General features: G+C 34.1%; 1 protein-coding gene across 1 annotated transcript; it reads right to left on the reverse strand.

Moving 5' to 3' along the window:
- Positions 1–201: 201 nt before the first annotated feature.
- LOC140041277 (fibrinogen-like protein 1) lies at positions 202–8,598 on the reverse strand. The gene is made up of 4 exons (XM_072087628.1): positions 8,529–8,598; positions 2,966–3,102; positions 1,348–1,609; positions 202–452 (listed from the first exon to the last, which is right to left on the reverse strand). The coding sequence occupies exons 1-4, from the start codon at positions 8,596–8,598 to the stop codon at positions 202–204; spliced, it is 720 nt and encodes a 239-aa protein (XP_071943729.1).
- Between the last annotated feature and the right edge of the window lie 3,439 nt (positions 8,599–12,037).

Below are 12,037 nucleotides of genomic sequence, written 5' to 3' on the forward strand. Positions count from 1 at the left end.
TCGTTTTGATGGGACAATATTTGATTTAGAACATTTGGATTAAGTAACTAGCCTTTATTATAATTTAATGATAAGGCCATATGTATAATAGCTATAAGAAACAAAATTGGAATCTATCCTTATTCCTATTATTCATAAGTCAAATTATCTAATAATAATTACTACCTGTGCCATCATCAGGTCTGAATCATGACAACTCTCTTATGGTACTCTTTTAATCATCATCACTGTCTTCTTGAGACTGTAGTGATTAGTATGGAAATCATACCAGATGATGCCTGTCGCATTATCGGTACCTGGTTTAAGGTAAAGCCCATTCAGATTTGAACGATAGCAGTTATTGTACCACCAAGCACCTTTGTATTGCTCAGCACAGTTATAACTTCTCTTATCATTGTCTCTGTTGTATGTTGTAAATTGTTTATCATTGTGAATTGATGCCAAAGAATCACCTAAACAAACAAAATCTTCAGTTTACTTCATTAATATTGAATTTATTTGTTTTTAAAATAAAAAATAATAATAATAAAAACAATATTACCTACAAACCCAACTTTTTTCTCCTCAAAATATCAGTATCAATAAAACACCTGAAATGTGTTTATAACATCATGAAGGTATGATTTTATTTGATTAGGTAAAGAAATCTATAATTGTGTAATAAAAATATTCTACTGCAGTTACGAGATATATGTGCATGTTATCAGACCTCGTGCAATGATTTCGTTCGTCGGCTTTTGTACCTGATTTTGAATCCCATTTTCTCACTTTCTTACTAGATAAGCTCTTTCACTCTGTTTATATTTATTATAACCACGATAAATATTGGCATCCAGATCTTGTTGGCCGATTGCTACGTTCTGAAGAACTCAAATGGCCGATTGCTACATTATATATATATATATATATATATATATATATATATATATATATATATGATTTATATATATATATATATATATATATATATTGAACTTTAAAGGTCAATTAATTTTTAAAAATGGATTTGCACACAGTAAAGTATTTTATTTACATGTACCATAAAAATGACAAAAGTCGCCTCCCCTAAATTTAATTAAAACAGCACCACCGCTACTTGGTTACAGTACATGTATCAAGTTCTGTCCTTATGATATAACTGTGTTTAAGCAGTCGTAATTCTAAAATTGCTTTTTATTATATATACTTTAGACCTAAATGTGACAAATGCAACAGAAACCCTACAGTATGTTAGTAGTGCATGACTATTTTTACTGCTAGATACAAAGGCCTACAAAAAAGTTAATTCTATGTTTAATTGAAATGTGCTATTTTAGAGTGTAAAAATTGACAGAAAGATATACTAACCTGCCGTTCCTGTGTATCCACTGATTGTCAAATTATAGTTATACTCTTCAGTACCAACTCGAACGTGAGAGTAGTTTGCGATCTTCGTTTCATCCAAGTGATCAGTCATTTCTACTAATAGCTCAAAATCTCCATCAGATGTTATACGGTGGATCTTTTCGTTACCAAGCCAGAACTCTGTGTTCACGTTTCCAAAACCCTCTTTGTATTCTGCCCAATTACGATAGAAATCAACTGATCCATCTTGTCTTCTCTGTATCACCTGAATGATAATAATGATAAAAGTAATAGTGTAACACTCTGACCATCAGGTCAACAACCCTTTTACACTATTTCTCCCTACTCCATCTATTAACATTCCTAGTGGTTTCTTCCTATCCCTAGTCACTATCCTATAACCCACATCCTTAATCAATTACTGTTTTCTCATCATCAAGGAATGTTCCCTTTACTAAATAGTCCCCTCCCGTTACATGCATATTAATTAGGACCGTTCCTTAAATATGAATATACTGGTAAGAGAAGAGAGAAGGAAAAGAAGAGCTTGATAGAATAAAACATTTATAAATAGAGAGAAAATGTATTTGAGATAGCCAGAACAGACTGTATTATATTTAGTATTGAAATAAAACTATATCTGGACAAAACCATATTTACTGTTTGTACATTTCTGTGACTGTGTGAAATCCTGCCGCTGATACTATATGATATAGTAACGGATACACTAAAATACCACCGTTACAACTGGTTCCCACACAATTTGAACCCACAGAAGCCAATAAAACAAAAAGAAAAAAGAAGAAAAAACAAGAAGATAAAACATGGATCAGATTTGGAGTTTGCAGAGTTTGTGGAGCTGCAGATGCTGATGGATGAATGAACCCAGACAAAGAAGAGCAAAAGAAGAAAAAACGAAGATTATTGGATGAAACAATTGCAGGACCAGCCCCAGGAATAGAAAACGGAAGACAGAAGAGACAACGCCGAGGACAAGGAAGAAGATCATTAACTGTTTTTTGCGACCTTTTGTTTCACTTTCTTTTGACATTTTAATACTATTTTTGAACGCTTTATATAAATTTATAACATTTGTTTAATACTTTGGATGGCCTGGCTGATTTATTTTTAAACATTATTTTGGACGTTAACCTATAGTATATTCAGCTTGGATTGAACACAATATTAACGATGTGGTAAGTGATCCATCATTTCTAGTTCTTTTCTATAACCTCCTCTTTCTTCGGGTGATATATTATTATTATAGATATAATCATATTGTAACATGTTTTTACGTTCGGGAAATTCGGCTGTTAATACTCCAATTTCAACACACAGTCTTATACCTGGTAAAGATACTAGCCCGATTACCCCATCACCCACCTCATTAACACAACTGGATTTAGCCCTTTCTGGCAACACTTCAACATAATTTTCAGCCTGTAACGTCCCACTGCTGGGCAACGTTTCTCTGCTAAATCATGACATTATTTTCAATAATAAATGATTTCTGTCCACGCTGAACCCTGGCAGTACTTACAGTAATGATGATGCACCGTTTTCGTTTTTTGGAATGAAGTAATAATTAAGGATATCTTAGAATATTGCCTACACTTCTTACCGTCCAATTGCCACTTTCCCTAATGTCACAGTACACAGCAAACTCTGGTCCTCCATCACATGGCTGCATCACATATTCACCACTCACAGCAGAAGGATAACATTGTAAAATGTCTCCACAGCCCCTCATAAAACACTCTAAAATGTACAAAGTTTGATGTGTTTAACACATCAAACTATATTTTAGTAATTTTATTAATACATTTAGGCCTACTCAATTTTGTATTTAAACTTTGTACTTTCAGAGAAAAGGATTAGTAAGGCAGGATACGAATCATTGGGACCGAAGAAGACCAGTAAGACAGGATACGAAATATCGGGATCGAAGAGGACCAGTAAGACAGGATACGAATCATCGGGACCGAAGAGGACCAGTAAGGCAGGATACGAATCATCGAGACCGAAGAGGATCGGTAAGGCAGGATACGAATCATCAAAACCGAAGAGGATCAGTAAGACAGGATACGAATCATCGGGACCGAAGAGAACCAGTAAGGCAGGATACGAATTATCGGGACCGAAGAGAACCAGTAAGGCAGGATACGAATCATCGGGACCGAAGAGGATCAGTAAGGCAGGATACGAATCATCGGAACCGATGAGGACCAGTAAGGCGGGATACGAATCATCGGGACCGAAGAGGACCAGTAAGGCAGGATACGAATCATCGGGACCGAGGAGGACCAGTAAGGCAGGATACGAAATATCGGGATCGAAGAGGATCGGTAAGGCAGGATACGAATCATCGGGACCGAAGAGGACTAGTAAGGCAGGATACGAATCATCGGGACCGAAGAGGACCAGTAAGGCGGGATACGAATCATCGGGACCGAAGAGGACCAGTAAGGCAGGATACGAATCATCGGGACCGAAGAGGATCAGAAGGCGGGATACGAATCATCGGGACCGAAGAGGACCAGTAAGGCAGGATACGAATCATCGGAAGAGGACCAGTAAGGCAGGATACGAATCATCGAGACCGAAGAGGACCAGTAAGGTGGGATACGAATCATCGGAAGAGGACCATTAAGGGAGGATACGAATCATCGGAAGAGGACCAGTAAGGCAGGATACGAATCATCGGAAGAGGACCAGTAAGGCAGGATACGAATCATCGAGACCGAAGAGAACCAGTAAGGGAGGATACGAATCATCGAGACCGAAGAGAACCAGTAAGGCAGGATACGAATCATCGGGACCGAAGAGGACCAGTAAGACAGGATACGAATCATCGGGACCGAAGAGGACCAGTAAGGCAGGATACGAATCATCGAGACCGAAGAGGACCAGTAAGGCAGGATACGAATCATCGGAAGAGGACCATCAAGGGAGGATACGAATCATCGGGACCGAAGAGGACCAGTAAGACAGGATACGAATCATCGGGACCGAAGAGGACCAGTAAGACAGGATACGAATCATCGAGACGGAAGAGGACCATTGAGGGAGGATACGAATCATCGGAAGAGGACCATTAAGGCAGGATACGAATCATCGGAAGAGGACCATTAAGGGAGGATACGAATCATCGGAAGAGGACCATTAAGGGAGGATACGAATCATCGGAAGAGGACCATCAAGGGAGGATACGAATCATCGGAAGAGGACCATCAAGGGATCAGATTCGAATCATCGGAAGAGGACCATCAAGGGAGGATACGAATCATCGGAAGAGGACCATTAAGGGAGGATACGAATCATCGGAAGAGGACCATCAAGGGAGGATACGAATCATCGGAAGAGGACCATCAAGGGAGGATACGAATCATCGGAAGAGGACCATCAAGGGAGGATACGAATCATCGGAAGAGGACCATCAAGGGAGGATACGAATCATCGGAAGAGGACCATTAAGGGAGGATACGAATCATCGGAAAAGGACCATTAAGGGAGTGTTTAATTGCAGGAATGGCTCAAAGATTTTAAGACATATTGTACACATTATTATTTAGATCTAGATGTAAAGTTTGATGCCATATTAAGTCATTTGGGGGATCGGCTAAGGAAACTAGGTACATTACCAAATGTCCATATTGGGTACAAGTAAAAATTCCAGAAAAGCCATTCAAGTATTACAAACTTTTTTACCGTTCTGGGGGACAATTACATCTTTAAGCGTGAGGTTAGCACTCGTAAAAAAGAAAAGCATTACATTCAGTTGGTAAATTAACTTCTTTAAACATGACTGACAAATTAATAAATAACATTTTGAATTAAACTAAATATATACAGTAGAATGGACAGAAAAGGAGAAAGAAATACTATAAAAAAAATCAAACAAAGAAGAAACTTCGTCCGTTTATGTATTGAATTGGAAAAGTTGTGTATTGAGGGCGCTGCGTTGTCATTCTGTAATTAAACATACAGGTGATTGTGTGTGATATAATGCCGTGCGTAAGCAGAGCGGGTCTTTTGTTCGTTACAGTTGTTATTTTTCATTTGCAGTTGTTAGCATATATGTAAGTTATCGTATTATATACTGTATTTAGCAACTGAATTACATGTAATTTACTTGGTTATAATAACATTACAGTTCTTGTTCATATCGTAGGCCTATGTAGGCCTATAAGCAATTTACCAAACTAATAATCATGCTGTGCTTAGCAATAAATGAGTCTTACATTTACAATATTTATCTTAGTTTTGATATGTTTCGAATGATTTTCGGGCGACTATTATATGTAGTCAATGTGCTCGATCAGAAGTAATGGGTCCACACATGTGTTTAGGGCAAGTTGCCGTGTCACGAACATCAAAGAAATTAGAAACCCTGTCTAATGAGGAAAATGTTAAAAGATACTAACATCAAAACAAAGGTAAAATGTGTAAAATATAGTCTGATATCGGGTAATAAATACATAGTTTTAAGTATTATAATAGGATACAGTTTTCCTTCTGTAGTTAAATTAATTAAATTAACTAAAACTAAACTTTAGTACTGTGCTTATTCCGGGGGTAGGGGAGTTACTCCCTGTACAAACAACTCTAATTTTTCAGAACCATCGTCGTACAGCCGTCGCTAATCAAACAATTCTTCATCTATACACACACACACACCAGGAAAGAGGGTTCAAACCATCCGTTAAAATGATTTACCATATAACAAGGATTTGACCATGTAAACAATGTTTTTGTTTGGCTGTTAATGGATTCATTTTAACTCAACAGCCAAAACGAAAACATTGTTTATTGAACAGGTTTATACACGCTAGCACACATCTCATAGACCTTCCCAGACGTGCTTTGGGGGTTGAGGATGCATGATCCTAAATTTGTCCTTTTTAGGTCATATGCATACATATTATTTTCAAAAGCAATATATATTTCTATTTCTATATTTCTTTTCACATTTACTTTAAATAGGTTAAAATAATGAGTGTAATTGATGCGTCAAAACTATGACCTCTTCTGATTCCAACACATATAGACCTATTAACATTGCTTAACATTAAATCGTTGAAAATTGAACTTGTTCACAATCTTAATATAAATGTGACAAGGTGACAATTTCTTTGTTACAAAAATGATACGTAGGTTAATCTATTTTGTGTATTTTAAACTCTTCTATGAAGAAATTTCAACTGGAAATTCTTTAATAAACAAATTATTGTACAACTATGCCATTCGACTTGTAATATTTTGGGCTTTCTTCCAATTTTTGCATACCTATACGTATACCAATTTCCATTTCCTTTTCCATCGTCTATTGTAGCAAACGGTAACAAAATATCACTACCAATCAACATTGGTATAAACCTCCATATAAAGAATCAATTTATTTAATATAGAAGTTTGCAAAAATTTATACTTACTCCTTTCAATGTAACAAAATTTAGGCGTTTGAATTATGTTTTCAACTGATGCTTTTTCCAGTTTTTTCTGACTGATTTGACAAACACTATCTTTCTGGTTATAGTTAACAGACAGGCAATCGGATTGCTTGGAACATTCCAGCAAACAATTTAGTTTATGTATATTCTTCAACTCGTATAGTAACTCCAACCTTCAAGAGCATGCCCTTGGAGAATAACAGTATAATTATATGTATTGATCGAATCATCACTGATGACAAATGACAGAAGTAAGACAATTAAAGTTAGCATTTCGACGTTTTTAGAATTATGTAGTGACGAATGAAACGGTTATTGTGCCAATACAATCTACAATTCGTCTTAAAATACTCGATGATACTGTATGAGTTACCTAATGTGGTACGAACTATATTTTTATCTTTTACATATTCCATTATCCAATCACTTTACATACAACCCAGTGTGCACCAATCAAAATGGTGATAGTAAGATATGATTTACATAAACAAAGTTAAACATGAGGATATAGTAGGGAGGCCAATGTGAGCTTTTTCATCATTGGGGACATTTTCTGTTAATAGCAGGCAACCATGTGGAATATGTTCCTTATGGGATGAAAAAAAAAATAGGGGTGGATGCCGCTCTCAAATTTCAAGTTAAAGGTCATTTTTAAGGTTATAAGGTCAAATATGGTAAAATCGGGATTTAAGGTGTTTTCAACAACTTATAAGCAAATTAAAACATATTTAACAATAATTGACATCATGTCGATGATGATCAAGTTTTTCAATATATCAACTTAAAAGTTTAAAGGTCATTTTCAATGTTATAAGGTCAAATTATGGTAAATTCATGTTTTTTAGCTGGTTCAACAATGTACAAGCAATATGAAACAAATGTAACAATTATTAGATCATTATTGACGTATTATAGAAGATGGTTAAGTTTAAAGGTCATTTTCAAGGTCATAAGGTCAAATAGAACACAGACCTGTTAATTATTATCAGTATTAATAATTTAAATAAATATTAATAAATAACTAATTTTCATGAGGATAACCTGCTGGGGCTGATGGGTAGTGATGTGTCAAAATTACCAGAATTGTCCTGGGGAGATTTTAAACTTGACATTTCATGGGGAGTCATGGAATATAAAAATAACCGGAATTTAAGATTTTTAAGAATTTTAAAAGAATCACAGAGGGGTTGTGGGTTGGAAGAGACCATGGAATATCAACATGAGCGGAATTTGTACTTGGAATGTTTTAAACTACTGGTGTAGGATTGGGAGAGGTAGCCGCACTGGGGTGGGTATTTCTTCTATTACATAATATAATTGCATGCATATTAGCCAGCTGGGTATTCAACAATCACACATGCATATTTACGGCAACAAATATATCTGGCTCTTTCATTTCATTTTGACCATAATATTGATTTACAAATTCCATTTACAAGGAGTGGATGCGTTACGAATGATTTCCAGTATGACTGCTTCCCATAACCATCAAATGATGATGTCTTGACACCTGTAAAGGTACGAAAGCTGTTTTGATTATCCGTAATATTTTTTCGGCCACTTTTTTGTTCAGTATACCAGATATCGTCCTTTAGTATGTTTGCTATAAGACTTAAAAAGTGCACATTATTACACATCAACTGTCATGTATAAGCACATAAGCTTCTTCGTGATTGATATAGCAGATCATTTCTCCTTGTTTACCTTGCATCTTGAAAATCTACCCACTGTTACCAACTCGTATTATTCTTGAACTGTTCTCTATGTATTCATTATCTAGGTAACTAAAATGCCTGACAGCCATGTTTACTGAATCCTTAAACTAGTAATGAATGATTATCATGTTTTTAAGTTCCAGCTTCTGGAACATCTGTGAGTATGTCAACGCCATTCACCATTAAATTATGTATGAAGTCAGATTTGACTAAAGAAATTGAAATTGAACTATGATCAGGCTCTACTTTATGATATTGACCAACTCCAATGGTTGGTCAGCAGATTTTCTGTCAGCTTTTTTTCGTAAATTTTGTTTTGATATGCACTATTAGAAATGGTTGCCTTATAGAAATCAGCAAAGGTTTAGAGCGATGCTTTCTCAGTGGCTTATAAAATTCTACTGTTTTTCTCTTTCTTTAAATGTAAGCTCTTCCACATCATCCGTCAGGTTGAAAAGATATTGTGTATGTACCATGTCATGCAGAACCTATCACTGAATGAATTGTTTCTTGTTGTACCATAGGCCTATAATTCTATAGGCCTAACAAACTTCTCAATATTACGTTATATATAGATAGTAATAATATTATAGTAAAATATGAATATTTTGGCACATATGGCGTTTCATACCTATAATAATTTAACTATTTTCCCGACTAAAATCGAAACGCTGACTGGTGGACAACATAAAAAAAGACAAATTAACAACAGACTGGGGAAAGTCTAAAAAAAATTTGTTGTAATTAAAAGATGTTTTATCTGAATTATGTTAAAACAAAATTTTGAGAAAATGACACTTTTGTATTTAATTTCCTATATTTTTATGTGTAGAATAAAATGCTTATCTTATAATTACTATAATATAAAACATTAGTTGATCTTTGTTGATGATTTTCCATGAATAAAGTAAAAATCCCATATTTTGACCTTGTTTGACCTTTTGACAATATAAACTTACCTTAAAACCTAAAACTGAGAATGGCATCCACCCCTATCATTTTTTGTCAACCCACAATGGATACATTCAACATGGTTGCCTGCTATTAACAAAAAATGCCCCCCAAACCTTTTCTAGAGGACTTTTGAGTATTTGGCCTCATGTTAAACATGAGGATATGTTGTTTTTTAGACGCATTTAATTTTTTATTAATTTTATAAATTGGGCAATATTAGGCTTCACGTATCTTGGTAGGCTCATGAAGTAATTAACACATCAACAGTATTGGGTGCATGTCATATTGTCCCTGTTTAATGTGATGGTCTCTTCATACCTCCACCTCCCGCAGCAATACTTCAAAGCTAACAATAACATTAATGTACAATAAAAACAGTTATAATAATATTGACAACATTGGCAGATTATCCTCCACAGAGACATATTTGGAAAATGGTGTGATGTTTATGAGACAGTAAACGTCATCCATGACGATTATGTATATAAGTGCGATGACGTCTTTCAGAATTCAGAGTTTTACATTTAAAGTTTCTTATTTTTCCATTCACATTTCACTAAATAAATGTGTGAGGTGTAAGATTTTTAAAACGTGATGTATTGAATACAGTATTCTAATTTAAAGTTTTTTGGAGAGTAGTCCTACAATGAGTGGACATTTGTATGCACAAAAACATCCCATAAACAATCGGTTCACCTCCACGGCGGTGCAATAATTCAATTCAATTCAAATAAACATTTATTTCTTTCATTCATATTTGAGTAAAAAAAAAACATTATAATTTCTGATATTTTATAAATAAATTTTTTTTTTTTTTTATAGATACAATACAGTAAATCATAATGTATAAAAAGATGATTCAGTTATATACAAAATGAAAGAGGCAAAAAAACCCAAGAAAGTATCGATCAATTGGAAAAAAAAAATCCAATTGAAACTTGTATGTTGGGAAGCCATGTAAGAAGAGTTTATGAAAGTTGGGACGAGAAAGTTAGTCAGGAACAAATAATATTTTATATGCATTTTCAAATATTGTTTGTTATCCGAGTAAGATTCTTTAGGAGCGGGATAACATTTTCCAAAACTACAAATTTGTTTTACTCTAAATCTGCTCCGGTGAGTGTGATTTTCAAAATCTTTTGTCCAGATATAATATTTAATTTGCATGTCGTATACGTATTCCAATTGAATCGTGTGAATTTTCTGTATGCACGTCCCCCATCAATAAACATATTAATCATTCATTCATTAAACCATACTTACAAAATCAATTGCATCACATAAGAAAAAAACAAGTTTATCTCAGGATGTCCATCATTTTGTTATGGAGCCTGGATGATTCAAATGATGATAGTAATACTTCTTTCTTGGAGATACAAGAAATATTTATTATATATGGCCTTTGGCCCAAATAATATACAATGTAATACAATATTAAATAAATATCATTTGAATGCGTTTAAATGAAAAAAATAAATATTTTCCAAGTTTAACAATAAGATCAGAATTTGTGATAGACATAAGATCAATATATTTTAATTTAGTTGGGTTGTTTGTATAAAAGGAAAACATATATTTAGTTCTAATATCTTCATAAAATGGACAAACTAAAGTCAAATAATATTCATCTTCAATTGATTGTAAAGCACATAATTTACATAATCTTTCATTTCTATTTATACAATTCCATCTTCCTTTTTCAATTTATAATTCTAAAATTCCTAATCTTATCTTAGCAATAATTTGTCTATGTTTGTAATTTGTTACTTTAGTTAGATATTCTTCAATTCCAAAATTATATTTAATGTGTTTGTAATATTGGAGCTTAGAGTGTAGCCTAGTATCTTCATAGAATTTTTGTCGTTCAATGTCTGTAAGCCTTTGTTTAATATTTGAAATAAAAGTATATATATTATTAACCTGTTGTGAGTACCATATGTTACCAAATCCATTTATGCATAGTATTTGTTTTACGTCATTGGCCCAACATTGATCATTTCTTTGAGCTTTTCTATATTGAAAATCATAACATTGTTTAATAAATTTGTCATTATCCATTTGGATTACTCTTAGCCAGTAACGAATTATATTAATGATAATTTGAATTTGGATAGTAAATCTTCCACATTCTCCTCTCACTGCAACACTTGGTGCAGAATTTTTTTTTTAAACACCATATTTAATGAGGGTTATCCATCCAGCTATTGCTGATCATTAGGGACCCTCAGAGGTTCACACGACAAACATATACACAAGATGCTCTACATAAACAAAGTCTTATTACAAGTCTTTGGGAGTGAATTGTAATTTGGTCCTTAGAAAAAATCCTGACATGTGACGGGACTTGGAGTGGTAGCCAAGCATCATAACCACCAAGCCACAACTCCACTCCTAGAATGTATTTACAGAATCTTAGATGAACTTTCTCTAATACTGATATATCATTTAAACCCCATATTTCGCTACCATAAAGTAGGATTGGCATAATCTTAACATCAAATATGGTTCCATATATTAACTTGGAGGTTGCCAAAACGCATATGGGTCAATCCCTTCAATGTGAACAAAGCCTTA

The sequence above is a fragment of the Antedon mediterranea genome, chromosome 1 (assembly GCF_964355755.1).
Source record: "Antedon mediterranea chromosome 1, ecAntMedi1.1, whole genome shotgun sequence".
NCBI lineage: Eukaryota > Metazoa > Echinodermata > Crinoidea > Comatulida > Antedonidae > Antedon > Antedon mediterranea.

Coding starts and splice junctions, on each gene's coding strand:
- LOC140041277 (XM_072087628.1), bottom strand. CDS start 8,598: ATGGCTGTCAGGCATTTTAGTTACCTAGATAATGAATACATAGAGAAC. Junction 3,103..8,528: donor TTCAAGAATAATACGAGTTG/GTAACAGTGGGT, acceptor TGTACATTTTAG/AGTGTTTTATGAGGGGCTGT. Junction 453..1,347: donor TGGATACACAGGAACGGCAG/GTTAGTATATCT, acceptor TTGTTTGTTTAG/GTGATTCTTTGGCATCAATT.